Genomic DNA, 14,982 nt, shown 5'->3' with positions numbered 1-14,982 from the left:
GACAGCTGATGTTCTAATAGGCAAAGTTCCATTGTCTTCACAGAACTGCAGCTAATATTTCTTTATGCTATTTAGTTGATAGAGGGTGGATTTCAGTGATAATCAGGAAATGATATCCACATAAATATACTTCTATATTTTTTAATACTATTGAAGTCACTATTTATTATAGATTTTCTTGTCTCTTGCGAAGGCCCAGCAACCAGATTTCTTTCTGGAATCAGAAAAATAGTCTGTGATGAATGTTTGTTTCTTTTTGAGGTGTAGTTTGTTAAAGTGGGAAGAAGGTAAGCTTTGAAGATAAAACCCTGAATTCTAATCTAAATCTTGAGTAAGAGTTTATTAGGTTTTTAATTTTGTAGAAGTTACTTCTTAACCTTCAGCCTCAGTTTTCACATCTGAAAAAAGGGACTAGCATCTGTGTCCCGGGGTGGTTGTGATGATTGGATGATATGCCTAGGTGCTGAACATACTGCCTCACATCCGTCAAAAAACATTACCCTTCTATCCTCCTCTAAAGCCTTTATGAGATAAACCTATCAGCACATCTTGTTTCTACATTGGCTTCGGTGGCTAGGAACTAGTTTAGGCTATTTTGTGCCTAATTTTTTTTTTAAAGGTTTTTTTTATTTATTCATTCGAGACACAGAGATACAGAGAGAGAGAGAGAGAGAATATGAGCAGGGGGAGAAGCAGAGGGAGGGGGAGAAGCAGGCCCCCCGCCGAGCAGGAAGCCCGATGCGGGGCTCGATCCCAGGACCCTAGGATCATGACCTGAGCCGAAGGCAGACGCTTAACCAACTGAGCCCTGCACCCAGGCGCCCCTATTTTGTGCCTAATTTAATTAGAATAGCTTTCCTCAGCTGTTATTTACTTTCTCATCCTTTCTTACTATTTTATTTTTTAATAGCTCTAATTTTATTTTAATTCTGTTATTTGTTATAAACTAATTCAGGTTTTGAAGTTTGTAAAAAAATATAAAACTTTATTTTGCACAAACTTACATATAAAATATATTGCAGAAGCGTATGTGTTCAGGCAGGAGAGTAGAGACGTCTTTTCTTCTTCCTCTCGTTTATATATATAAAATTTAGAGAAAGAAAAAGAAGATCAGATATACCTTCACTACACAGACATAGCCACTATTAACATTTTAGCATATTTCTTCCCAGCATGAGTATATGTATGTAGTTCATTTTACTTTGTTCACCTAATATTTTATGTTCATTTTTCTGTGTCTTTTATTTAGAAAAAAACATGTATTTTAATGGTAATATTTCATCTTGTGAATGAACCAACATGTATGTTAAACATTCTTAAATTATTGAATACTAATATTATTTCCATTACTAAAAATAATGGCTTGACAGATGTTTTTAAGTCATTATGTGCATTTCAAATTATTTCGTTAGGAAATACTCTTAGAATTGTAATTAATGAGTCAAATGGTAGAAACTTTTTACTTTTTTTAAAGATTTATGTATTTATTTGAGAGAGAGAGAGTGCTCATGAGCATGCAGAGGGGAGGGGCAGAGGGAGAGGGAGATAGAGAATCCCAAATGGATTCTCTGCTGAACTTGGAGCCTGATCATGTGGGGCTCAATCCCAGGACCCAAGATCATGACCTGAGCAGAAATCAAGAGTTAGATGCTTTTAATCCACTGAGCCACCCAGGTGCCCCAAATGGTAGAAACTTTTTAAAATATCCTGACTTTGACGTATATTGTGTAAATTGCTCTCTAAAAAGGTTATACAAATTTACACTTCTATCAGCAATATATGAGACTCTCTCCTTTGTCAGTAGTAGGTATTGTCATTAAAAACTGCCAATTTTATAGATGAACAATAGCATCATAATTCTAATTTACATTTTATTGAATGTTGATGAATCAGTATTTTTTCATTTTGTCATGCCATTTATATTTCCTAATCTTTTTTGTTTTATATATTTTGCCTGTTTTTAAAGTCTTTTTCTTATTATTTTGAAATTATTTGGTAGGAGTGAGTCTAAAAGGTAGAGTTAAAATATGTTAGAGGCATATTTTCAGGAAGAAAAAAGAAGCACCATAAGATTAATAAATCATGTTCTGGGAATGCTTGAAAGAATCATTAGAAGGATTAATCAGTTTACTTTAAATACTTAGGTAATATATGGATGCATGTCCTGAAAATTCATTGATGGGTGTATTATATGTATTTAAAAAAAAAATGTGTGTTGCTCTACATATTTTTTGGAGACTTGCTTTTTGCACCTATAAAATGCCTTGTAGATCACCTTATGTTAATACATACAGATCTACATTATATTTATCTGCTGCATGTTATTTTACAGTATGTATTTGCTGTATTTATTTATATGCAGTGATTACGTGAACACATCTCAAAGAAGTTGTAATTTATAATAGCCATTTATGTTTTATATGAACATTTGTTTCATATGGTTTTATTTAAATATTAAAAGCTCTTCCAAAGATACCATATTTCACCTGTGATGTAAGTTGATGACGAAGTCTGTGTCCTATGTATCTTTTGTCACACCAGACCTTGACTTAGGGCTCTTACACATCGTAGGTCCCCCTTAATGTTACCGGATTGCACAGATGCTCCCATGGACTATCTAACAGTAACTTTCTATCAGAATGGTTTTGCAGTTTTACCTGGGAAGAATATATATGGTAACTAAAGAGTAATATGATTTAAAAAATATATTAGAATTTATTTCATCACTACTTTAGATTTTTTTTTTTTTAATTTATTTATTTATCTGAGAGAGAGAATGGGAGACAGAGAGCATGAGAGGGGGAGGATCAGAGGGAGAAGCAGACTCCCTGCCGAGCAGGGAGCCCGATGCGGGACTCGATCCCGGGACTCCAGGATCATGACCTGAGCCAAAGGCAGTTGCTTAACCAACTGAGCCACCCAGGCGCCCCTCATCACTACTTTAAAAAAAGTTCTCATCTTGAAATACCAAGCCCTTGTTTTAGCAGTATGGCCATTGTTCAACGTATTTTTGGACCAAATCTTTTGTAGATATAGAGCCTCTCGTTCAAAGTCTTTATTTCATAGATTTTTTTTTTTTTTTTTTTAGAATAGTCAACAATATTATTTGGAATGAAATTTAATGATTAAGAAGTAATATCAAGATAGGTAATACTAGCTTTAATTAAAACAAAAGTAAATTATAAACTAATTTATTTCCTTTGTGCCTAATAAATTGACTCTAAAGGTAGATCCAAAAGAAGCATCAAAAAGGTTTTAGTCAAAATGATTGATCTGTATAATCTGAAGGAATTTTATGAATTCTTATAATTATTTTAAATCCTGTATGTTAATGATTGAAGCTTTAAGAGTATAAAACAAAACCTGTTAAGGTAACTTTCTGATATCCATAATAAGATGATTAAGGACATATGCCATTTATCTAATGTAGATTTCATTGGGTGATTTACATTATTATTTGAGATAAACAGAATGTTACTGCCACCTAGAGGACTTTTACTTTCTAACTTGCTATACTACTTCAGAGCACTTGACTGAATTTAAAACCTCACAACCCCACCACACTAACAAAACAAACACGGCAGATGCATTGTACTCTCTATACATAAAATGTTCATGTTTATTTTGTTCACTCTCATTTGAATATTATTAAATTGTGGAATATTACTGCCTTGTGAATACTGCTAGTGAAACCCAATTTTATTTATATATCTTTAAATCTAAGATAGAGAAGCCAGGAATGTTGAAATTCATTCAGGTAGTTTGTACTTCTAACTTGCTTTTAGATGGTGACTCAACTCAGTCCTTCAGGTCCTTGCAGACCACATTCCAGAGGAGAGCGTGTCTTTTTTTTTTTTTTAAGATTTTACTTTATTTATTTGAGAGAGAGAGTGAGAGAGAGAGCACAAGAGAAGGTAGGGTCAGAGGGAGAAGCAGATTCCCCGCTGAGCAGGGAGCCTGATGAGGGACTTGATCTCGGGACTCTGGGATCATGACCTGAGCCGAAGGCAGCTGCTTAACCAACTGAGCCACCCAGGTGCCCAAGCATGCCTTTTCTTAATTGTCAACCTAGTCTAGAGAGGTTGCATCCAGATAATGTAATTTAAAAGGCTTTTTTTTATTACCATATCATGCAGAAAAAGTGGGGAATACAAAAGTGAAGTGCTTTTATGGATTTATGAAGAATTGGTAAATGAGTTCTTGACTTCTGTTTCTAACCTGAAGTAAAAAATAGTAGACCTGATTTTTGGTTGCTGTGTACTTCATGTGAAAACTTCAGAAGCTTAGGATTTTTACTGACTAAGAAGAAATTAGTTGAAGATGGGCATATTTCTCTCCTGTAAGATAACCTTGTTGCTACAAGATGAACAGTTCAAGTACATGTAAATGGCTGAGAATTTGTTGTACAGTTCACCATTTGTGAACTTATTTCTTCTTTTGCATAATGATTAACTCCTTTTACTGTCTGCAGGTATCTGAGGTAGAACAAGTTCAGCTAATTTTATTAACTACATGCCTGATGAGCTTCTAATGTTTGAGGCAGAAATGAGGCTTTCAAAGATGTTGAGAATCTTTCACACTTGTTTTAAGAAATTATTATGTCAGAGATATAACTTGTTTTAGGCGATGCAAATTCACAGCATGCGTGACTTTTTATTGCTTTTTTAAAATTATAGTCAAAGATTAGAAATAAGAGCACAAGTCGCAGATGCCTTCTTATCCAAGTTCCAGCTGACTTCTGATGAAATGGGTCTCCTCCGAGGCACTAGAGAAGGACCTATTACTGAGGTATCTTGTTCATTGTTATAATCATTTAAAGCATAGCAGATACTGATTTGCAGAGAAATCACTTTTTTTAAGGCTTTATTTTACCATCTTAAAAGTTTGATTTAAAAATATATTTTAAGTTTAGAAACTAAGATGCATCTTAAATTACCTTAATTTGGCTTTTTTGCTTGTTGTTTATTCAAAGCAATATCTAAACTTTTTTTTTTAAGAAATCAAAGAGTATCAAATTTATAAAGAAAACCTACTCCTCCTCGTCTCTAAATGTCAACCATTTTCAACCTTGTTAATTGCTTCTTTTCTAAATTTTGCATCCTGGATCTGTTGATTTAAAAAAAAAAAAGGCTTTGGTTATCTATGTTTCCTATTATCTATTGATTTCCTATCATGAAATAGGAGATTTTAGTCTCTTACCCTCTTACACACATACATGTTGTCTTTCCTTCCTACCTTACAGTACAGTTTTATGACATTTTCTGTTTTCATTACCATGGCATTACAATGAATACATGTTTCTTCTTGTCTTTCCTGGAATTTGAAATTCCTTCTCTTTTCATCTAATTAATTTCTGAATCTATGCCCTTCTTTCCAAACTGACACAAAACTCTAAAGCCCCTCAAAATGCTAAACAACCAGTTAAAGTTTTGTTTCTTTGTTTTTCCTGAAGACATTCACTTTCTCCAAAAAGGAATTTTGCAGTCTTCTCACTGGGAGAAGCTATAAACCTAAGCCCGTTGTCATTGTTCAAGGGTTGAGAACAGGACAAGTTCTCAGAAGGGGGAGGGGCTCACTGAGCTGCTCTTGATAGATGTCACTCTTTTCTTACTGCTAGGCTAGAGTGGAATCAGTCATCTGGGAGTAAGGAGTGAAGTAGGTAGAGAATTGATTTGTACATTACTTATTGGTGGTTATTGCCCTTTATAGTTTGTGGAACTTTGCACATTTGAAATATTTGACATCTTACCTTTCCTCCACTTAGCAGAAATAGTAAACGGTATTAGAAGAGGTTTTTTTTTTTTTTTTTAATTTCACTCATCAAAGAAAAATAACTAATTCATTATTTTCATGATTGGAACATTGTGACTGGAAACTAAGGCTTCAGTGCCTTTTTCTAAAGGAAAAAAAAAATCTTAAAGTTCAGCATCAGTCAGTTCCTGTATATTTATGAGCAGCTTTTATACCTCCAACTTTACATTCTACTCTTGGATTAGGGGGCAGGAACAGGTATATAAAAGATATGTAAAACATCATCTTCAGTGATAACAAAGCTATGGTTAATTAGTCATAAGGTGTGTAATACATAGCATGTTTTTCTTTATGTAGTCATCTTTAGGTTTGCATTCTCTCTCACTAGACTATATATTTCTTGAGGACAGGGATTTTTGTCTTTATAAATTTTGTGTTCCCAGCAACCAGCATACTATTTGGAACTAGCAGACATTGAATTAATGTATGTTTTAAAATGTAAATAAATATCTGTTACACTTTCTCTAAAAATTTAGAGAAAGTTGAGGTCAGTTTTAGGAAGCCTTCATTAGAGTAAGTGAAAGGATTTGTTTTTCCCTTGTAGTGATATTTCAATTTAGAGTAATGCAATTTCACCTGAAAACATGGACATTTTAAAGTTGCATTCTTAATTTTAAAGGATTTTTTCAAGGCATTGGGAAGAGTAAAACGGATTCATAACGATGTCAAAGTTCTCTTGCGTACAAACCAACAAACAGCAGGGTGAGTAGTAACCTTTTCTGTTTATTTCAAATCATTTCCTCATATATTTCTAAAATTTTAAAGGCATCCGAGGTCCTTTTTGAAATAATGACATTTTGTGAAATAGAAATTTAATCTTTATGTATCTTTGGATAAGGAGGGAGTTAGTTATACCCTGATACTTACAGAGTAAAACAACACTTGCCAATCTAAGTAATGGTATTAAAATTTGACGTTTATTAAGTCATAAAAAAATTATTGAAAAATCATTCCATAAAATGATAAAAAGTTAATATGTTGTAACCAGATCACTCTGTAATTAAAACAATTAAATTCTTAAGTGTAGCTATTGTCTAAAACTTTAAATTAAAATAAATCTTTAATTTTCTTAGTTTAGAAATTATGGAACAGATGGCCTTGCTTCAAGAAACAGCTTATGAAAGGCTTTATCGGTGGGCTCAAAGTAAGTGATTTCTTTCATACGGTCTAGATGCATGAATATTAGTTTCCAATTTGGTTATTTCACCTGACCTTTGATATCATATTTTGATCTTAGTGATCAAAAAGTATTTTTAAAAAGAAAAATGAACTTTACTTTTGAACATACTGTGTTTGTATCATGAGCATCTTCTATCATTGAAGCTCTGTATGATTAAGGATGATAAAAAAATAAAAGCAGTATTTCTGCCCTACATTATCTTAGGGTTGATTAGACATTTTTTATTATTTAAATAACTGTTTTATACATGGTGAATTGATTTTTCTCTTGTTGCTTTAACAAATCACCACAAACTTAATGACTTTGGACAACACAAATTTATTATCTTACAGTTCTGTAGGTCAGAAATCAGACATGGTGTCACCACAAATAATGTTGGTAGGGCTGCATTCATTTCTGGAGGCTCTAAGAAAAATCCGTTTCCTTGCTCATTTAGTTTGTTGGCATAATTTAGTAACTTGAGTCTGTAGGACGGACTGAGGTGTGAGTTTCCTTGCGGGCTGTCACTGAGGGCTTTTCCCAGTTTTAGAGGCTTCCTACATTCTTTGGCTTATGGCCTCTTCCTCTGTCTTTAGAGCCAGCAATAATGGATTGAGTCAGTCTCTCACTTTAATCTCTCCTGCCTCTTTGTCCGTATCATATCTCTGACTGACTCTTTTGCCAGCCTCTTCTACTTTTAAGACCTATGTCATTGGACTTGCTTGGGTAATCTGGGAACATTTTCCTGTTTTAAGATCTGTCACCTTAATTTTGTCTGTAAAGTCCCTTTTGCTATGTACTATAACATATTCACAGGTTCCAGGAATTAGAGATCTTTGGAGGGCCATTATTTTGTCTGCCACAAGTGGTTTATTCTTAGTTTTGTTTTAAAATGTTTCAGTAATCTGTTCACAGAATTGCCTGTTAAAACCAAAGTTAAGACAGTTAAGACAGGATAGGATAGAAGTGAGGGAGAAGCAGGCTTCCTGCTGAGCAGGGAGCCTGATGCGGGGCTCGATCCCAGGACCCTGGGATCATGACCTGAGCCGAAGGCAGACGCTTAACAGTTGAGCCACCCAGGCACCCAAAAGTACATGACATTTTAATAGGTATTACCAACTGACTGTCGGAAGGAGTTAGGAATACAAACAGTTAACTAGTAATACCTATACTAGACTGAACTTAGGTTCTGCATCTTTCTGGAACTCTCCATGACTACATTAAATCACAGTGACTTTTCCCATCTCTAAACTCTAACTGCTGGAAATATTTGACATTCGGTACATTATACTTAACTTTTCATATATGTATATCTTAGCCTCTGCAGTTAGATTTCTACTTTCTCAAAGGCAAGGACATTCCCTCACATTTTTTTGTGCTTCCACAACACCCAACATAGTGGTTCTAAACTATGGCCTTCTGACTCCTAAAGACTTTGGAGTCATCTTAAGATACCTAATTTCTGCAAAGGAAACCATCAACAAAACAAAAAGACAACCTACTGAATGGGATAAGATACTTTCAAATGATATCTCTGATAAGGGATTGATATCCAAAATATATAAAGAACTCATGCAACTCAACACCAGAAAAACAATTTGATTAAAAAATGGGCAAAGGAACTAAATAGACATTTTTCCAAAGAAAAACTACAGATGACCCAACAAGCACATGAAAAGATACTCAACATCACTAATCATCAGGGAAGTGCAAATCAAAATCACAATGAGATATCACACCAGTCAGAACGACTAATATCACAAAGATAAGAAATAACAAGTGTTGGTGAGGATGTGGAGAAAAAGGAACCCTCGTGCAGTATTCATGGGAATGTAAATTGGTGCAACCATTGTGGGAAACAGTATAGAGGTTCCTCAGAAAATTACAAGCAAATACCATATGATCCAGTGATTCCACTACTAGATTATACTTACCCAAAGAAAATGAAAAGAGTAATTCAGGAAGATATATACACCCTTATGTTTATTGCAGCATTATTTACAATAGCCAAGATATGGAAACAACCCAGGGTCAACTGAATGGATAAAGAAGTTGTGGTATATATATATACAATCAGCTATTACGCAGCCATAAAAGCAACTGAAATCTTACCATTTGTGACAACATTGATAGACCTAGAGGGAATTATTATTCTAAGTGAAGTAGTGAAGTAAGTCAGAAAGAGAAAGACAAATACTATATGATTTCATTTATATGTGGAATCTGAAAAACAAAACAAGCAAACAGACTCTTAAATACAGAGAACAAACTGGCTGTTGCCAGAGGGGAGTTGGATGGGGGTGGTGGGCAAACTAGGTGAAGGGGATTCAGAGATACAAACTTCCATTTATAAAATAAGTCATGCCGGTGAAAAGTACAGCATAGGGAATATAGTCAACAGTCTTGTTTAAAAAAAAAAAGATACTTTCAATTCCAAACATGCATATATTTTTCTCAGTGCTTGCTAGAAAATATACTGCTAGTATGAGGTCCACATATACCAAATGTTTGGGTATTTTTGAACAAGTTCTAAGTTTTTTGAACATAGTAAACATTTAGTTAGCATTTTATGCATAAAATTAGAATAGTAAAGAAGATGTTGGTGTAGACATTTTTAAAAGTTTAGAATCTAAACTGATTTGAAATTATAATCTTATTGCCATATATTATTTATATAAACATTTTTAGCAAACTGCTTAAAGTTTGCTCCCAAAGGAAGGGATTGGTAATGTATTTTTTATTCACCCCCCCTTCCCCTTGAACACTGCCATGTGTGTAGCAGTTACTCTGTGAATTTGTTCATTGATTGGTTTCTTTGGAACTGTAGTTTAATAGAGGTTTGGGGTGCACTGGATAGCATGTGTGGTCATATAAAGTTATACAAATACTTAAGCTTACATTTTTAGTTTGGTTGACAGTGTAAAATAGTTTTTGATTGGCATATTCTGTAAGTTTTTCTGAGCATTTTTTTAATGCAATATTTGTTAAAGAAGTTAGACTGATTGTACAATGGATATAATAAAGACCTAATTTTAATTTAACAAGTGCTATAATTATATGTTAACTGTTTTTCAGGTGAGTGCAGAACATTGACACAAGAATCATGTGACATATCTCCAGTATTGACTCAGGCTATGGAGGCCCTGCAGGATAGACCTGTCTTATATAAGTTCGTGACTTTTTCCTAATTTAAAAAAAATAAATCTGCTTTTTCTTTGATGAGTTATGCTAGCTTTCAGTATTATCAAATTATATACACTAGTTTGAGTAATATAATTTACAGTGATGTTTTCATGTCATATGTATATCATTGGAGCATCAGCTTATTTGCATAATGTGTATTATAGAATGCCATAAGGTGGGGAAAAGCAGGCTGTCCCTATATCTAGACTACCCTTTATTTATGTAGAGGTTAAGGGGCTTTTCCTCAATCTGTCATCCATTCACTACCTTAGAATTGCATGAAACTAAAACTCCTCTATCAACCCTTCCCTAGAGAGAAAGAGGTCAAATAGGGGACTGAGAAATATAATTTCCCAGAAATGAAAAAAGGAAATTTAAAATCAGGATTCCATTAACAGGATTTAGAGTTCAGATGTTTGATTCTGTAAGTTATGCTGGCCAAGAGATGTATGATGATAATTTGTATAAGAATTCTATGCATTATTAATTGTTCACATATTTTTTATTATTCTGTATTTTAATTTTCTTTATATAAAATAGAAGTATTTTTTTAAAATTTTTAATTTCTGCAATAGTATGGAAATAGAGAGACCCAGTGGGGAGTTATAATGCAGGAAACAGAAAACCAGGGGACTTCTACATAGGCATTCAATCCTGCTCTGAGTCATGCCTTTCAGAGGCTTATAATAGTTTAAGAGGATTTCCCCATTATTCTTTCTGATTGGAACAATGTTTAGCCCATAAGAAGTTTCCAGAACACAAATGCTGGGACAGCTGTGTAAAATAATAACATTCCAGTACTACTTAATGAGTACTTACTATACGTTAAGCACAGTTCTATGTGCTAGAGACACAACATCAATAAAACTCTACCCTCAAATTGCTTTATTTTATGGGAGCAGATACACATCCATTTTAATGACTGTATTAATTGCTATTTTAGAGTCTCTGTGTCAGGTGCTGTGTGGCTCAGGTGTTCTGTGGTAGGGGAAAGGGATGAACATTAGGGAAGGTTTCCTCTGGGAACCTTCCTCTGGGAAATAGGTTTAAAGTGAGTTCTCAGGATTGAATAGGCATTTTCCAGGAAGAGAAGGGAATTGAGAACATCCCAAGTTGAGGGAACAGCAGGTGCAAAGATGTAGATTGAGACAGAACATGTATTTTGGGGAAATTGGTTGCAAAAGCTTGTGCTGGCTGTTGGGTTGGTAGCAAGAGATGCTTTGTCATAGCCCTCAATGTGGTGCATGTGTATGTGGTAAGGCATGTTCACTATGGATCACCAGCTCAGCAGATTTTATCTACCTTGGAATTTCTTTCCCAGCCTTTTTACTTTAAGGTATTGGTGTTTAATTAGGAGTCTTTTATACTGAAAATATTTGGTATTTGATTTTAATCAAGTGTTATGTTGTCCACAGATTCCTATTTGTTCATAAAGTTAGTCTTTGTTTAAAAAAATGCCTTTGTGTGTTTTGGTCAGCTGACTTCTACCATGTAAATATATTTTTACTAAATTTTGATTCTTGAGAAACACTTGGAAAGGAGCAGTATTGCATAATAGTTTAGAAGGTGAGCTCTGAATTTGATTTTTTATAAGCCCCTCTACTTTCAGAAACCTCAGTTTCCTTAAATGAGGATGAAAATAGTGCCTATCTTACAGGGTTTTTGTGAATATTAAATTAGATTGTTCACATAAGGTGTTTAGCATAATGCCTTGCTCATCACTAAGTATTAGCTATTATTTTTATTTTGAAAGGAGATAAACTAGAAAGTTGCCAACCACAGAGGGGTGTATTTAGAGTCTGTTGTGACAGCCAGGAAAAGCTGGAAAGACAAAGAATAGAACTATAATAGGCAAAAAAGATTTATGTTGAAGGGGCACATGCCAGGGAATAAGGAAGGCAGCAGTGCATTTGGGAAGATTGTAAGAGGCATTTGGAAGTTAACTTGGGAAGAAGGAGGATTTTTAAGACCAATTGATTCCCATAAGATGGATGCTAAAAAAGAGGAAATTGGCCTTTCATTAAGTAATCATTTATCTTCAAAGTGGTAGTTTCTTTAAATTTAGGAAAAATTTAAGTGTATCTCTTAACCACCAGATGGCACTATATGAACTTTATTTAAGTAATGTGTAAAAGCTTCACTGCCCTTAGTGTGTCTCAAATGTGTAGGTATCATGTGCAAGAAAAATGGTAATTATTGAAGTCCTTGGGAAAAGTTTCCACCCAGTTTTTATTAGGTAGTATGTAACTAGAGTGCTAATGCATTATTTATTTTCAATAAATCAGGTATAGAAATTTCAGTAGGGGCGCCTGGGTGGCTTAGGTGGTTAAGCTGCCACCTTCGCCTTAGGTCATGATCTCTGGGTCCTGGGATCTCTGGATCCTGGGAGCTCTGGGTCCTGGGATCGAGCCCCCCCTCAGGCTCCTAGCTTAGCAGGGATTCGCTTCTTCCTCACACTCTGCCTCTCCCCTGTGCTCCTGCTCTCTCTCTTAAATGAATAAATTAAAAAAAAAATCTTCAAAAGAAAAAAAAATGTCTTCATAAAGAACTTTATTATAAGTAGAATAGATTGACATCTTCCTTTGGTAGACCTTCAGAATATAAAGTGTTAAAGAATGTAGTAATTTGCTGGCTTCTTCATTCTTTATGTATTTGTTACATTTCTTGGAGGCTTTTACACTATTCTTTTAATTTGTTTTTGACCAACATTTTTCATGTTTTAATTTGCTTTTTGACCAAAACTTTTCTTTTCTTGCTATAGACATTAAAAATGGGGACTTTAATTTTTACTTTTAGCTTAGAGGCATTTTAGAATATTTATATCATTTTAACATTCACCTTTGTAAAGCTCCATTTTGAATTTTTGACCTTTGTTGGGAAATAATCTCTTTTTAGTCAAAGAAATTTTCTTCTTTCTCAGGGAAAAGGTGTTTCATATATATAGATGTCATTGAGGATTCATTGTAGTGCATGCTGGTTTTGCTTCAAATTATATCTATTGTTGCAGGGGGATTAACATTCATATTAATGTATGAGTATATTTCATATAATTATACAGATTGGAGTCCAGTGTTTGTCAGGCTTGATAATTCACTCCCACCTCCATTAAAATGCCAGTGAATTCACTGGTTTCTTTTTTTTTTTTTTTAAAGATTTTATTTATTTATTTGACAGAGAGAGACAGTGAGAGAGGGAACACAAGCAGGGGGAGTGGGAGAGGGAGAAGCAGGCTTCCCGCGGAGCAGGGAGCCCGATGCGGGGCTCGATCCCAAGACCCTGGGATCATGACCTGAGCCGAAGGCAGACGCTTAACGACTGAACCACTCAGGCGCCCCGAATTCACTGGTTTCTAACATAACTTGTGGTCAGAGTGAATAGGCCTAGAAACAGAAGTTACATTGCTTCTGTTTATTGTGGCAGGTTGGGTTCTAAGGATGAGTTTTATATATTTGAGAAGTTAAAAGTTTGTGAATTTTGTGCTGTAAGTAATCATCTGATCATAAGTCATTTCATGGAGTTGGTGATACTTAAAGGAACACATTCTTTACTAAACATATTTATAGTTTAAGAGCATGAGAAAAAAATCAAAGCATTTTCGTTCTAATTTGTTTTAAAGAATAGAAAGTGATTGCAAGGTCACTGCGTGCTTAGAGCTTAGCGGCATAGTGCATTTCATCTTGATTTATTGCTAGTATGTCACTGCATAGAATTTCAGACCCATTTCCTTTTAACTGAAGACAAACACAAAAAACCATGATCTGGTTTCTAGTGAACAGCCCTTTAAAAAGGTTCAGATTCCTACAAATTTGTAGATATTGACCACTTTACTACACTTTTCCCTTTTATTTAAAAATATTCCCTCTTCCAGCTTTCTTAGGTTTCAAAAAATGTGGATTTTATTTTTTTATTTTTTTAAGATCTTTTTTTTAAGATTTTTTTTTGTAGAGAGAGAAAGAGAGTGTGTGTGTGAGCACGGGGGGTGGGGAGGCAGAGGGAGAAAGAGAATCTCAAGCAGACTCCCTGCTGAGTGTGGAACCGACATGGGGCTCAATCTCATGACCCTGAGATCATGACCTGAGCAGAAATCAAGAGTCAGTCACTTAACTGACTGAGCCACCCAAGCACCCCTGAAAAAATGTGGATTTTTTATTAAATCAGTAGCATATTAAAGAAAGCAGTGTAGCTTTTATAGTAGTAGAAGAAATTAATTCTTTTGGAAACCCAAATCCCAAATTTTGGTAACTTTGGTTTATATGTAGGGTATGAAATAATTTTTAATATGAAGTCTGTTAGAAACTCTTTAGAGATTTAGAAGTTCATGGGTCTAGAATCTGAGACTGGACTGGGAAAAAATTTCTTGTTTTCCTGTGTACTTTTAAAATAGCAAGAACTTTGAATTGGTGGATGGGTGTACGGAATGGTGGTCATAGTGGGAAACCAAGGCTGATCCTAGTCAAAGAAATGGGCACTCTTGGCAACTCCAGGCCATCCTGTGATTTCACCCCAAATTGTCTGATCTCCCAGTTCAAAGTTCCCTTTCCTATAAACCCCTTCACTTTAGGAAGCCTTTTTTTTTTTTTCTTTTAACCACAATAGGTGATTTCTAAATATACATAAAAGAAGTTTTTGCTCTGTATGCCTCATTGGTCAGTAAATTTAAGGAATGTATGTCTAGTATTGGAGTCAAAATAAGCTTTTGGATATGGATAGTATATTTGGGAAAAAATTGATGGTAGAAGAAAAATTGTTGTTTTTTGGATTGCAGAGTTCTAACTGTAACCAGTCCTCTGAGATCTAGATATTATGGCCTGTGTGAACACTAGAACATC

At 34.6% G+C, this 14,982-nt stretch overlaps 1 protein-coding gene across 2 annotated transcripts in view; it reads left to right on the top strand.

The window, feature by feature from the left end:
* Positions 1-14,982, top strand: part of COG6 (component of oligomeric golgi complex 6) — an 89,736-nt gene that overhangs the window by 13,855 nt on the left and 60,899 nt on the right. For both annotated transcript variants that reach the window (XM_045869365.3, XM_064586155.1), the window contains exons 5-8: positions 4,677-4,788; positions 6,431-6,513; positions 6,885-6,955; positions 10,046-10,139. In XM_045869365.3, the coding sequence (XP_045725321.1) occupies positions 4,677-4,788; positions 6,431-6,513; positions 6,885-6,955; positions 10,046-10,139 (360 nt within the window). The remainder of the gene's footprint in view (positions 1-4,676; positions 4,789-6,430; positions 6,514-6,884; positions 6,956-10,045; positions 10,140-14,982) is intronic.

Source organism: Mirounga angustirostris, unplaced genomic scaffold, assembly GCF_029215605.1.
Source record: "Mirounga angustirostris isolate CCGP_5_RB_7025 unplaced genomic scaffold, mMirAng1.0.hap1 SCAF_3, whole genome shotgun sequence".
NCBI lineage: Eukaryota > Metazoa > Chordata > Mammalia > Carnivora > Phocidae > Mirounga > Mirounga angustirostris.
Note: the sequence above shows the minus strand (reverse complement) of the source record. Positions and strands in the feature narration are given on the sequence as shown.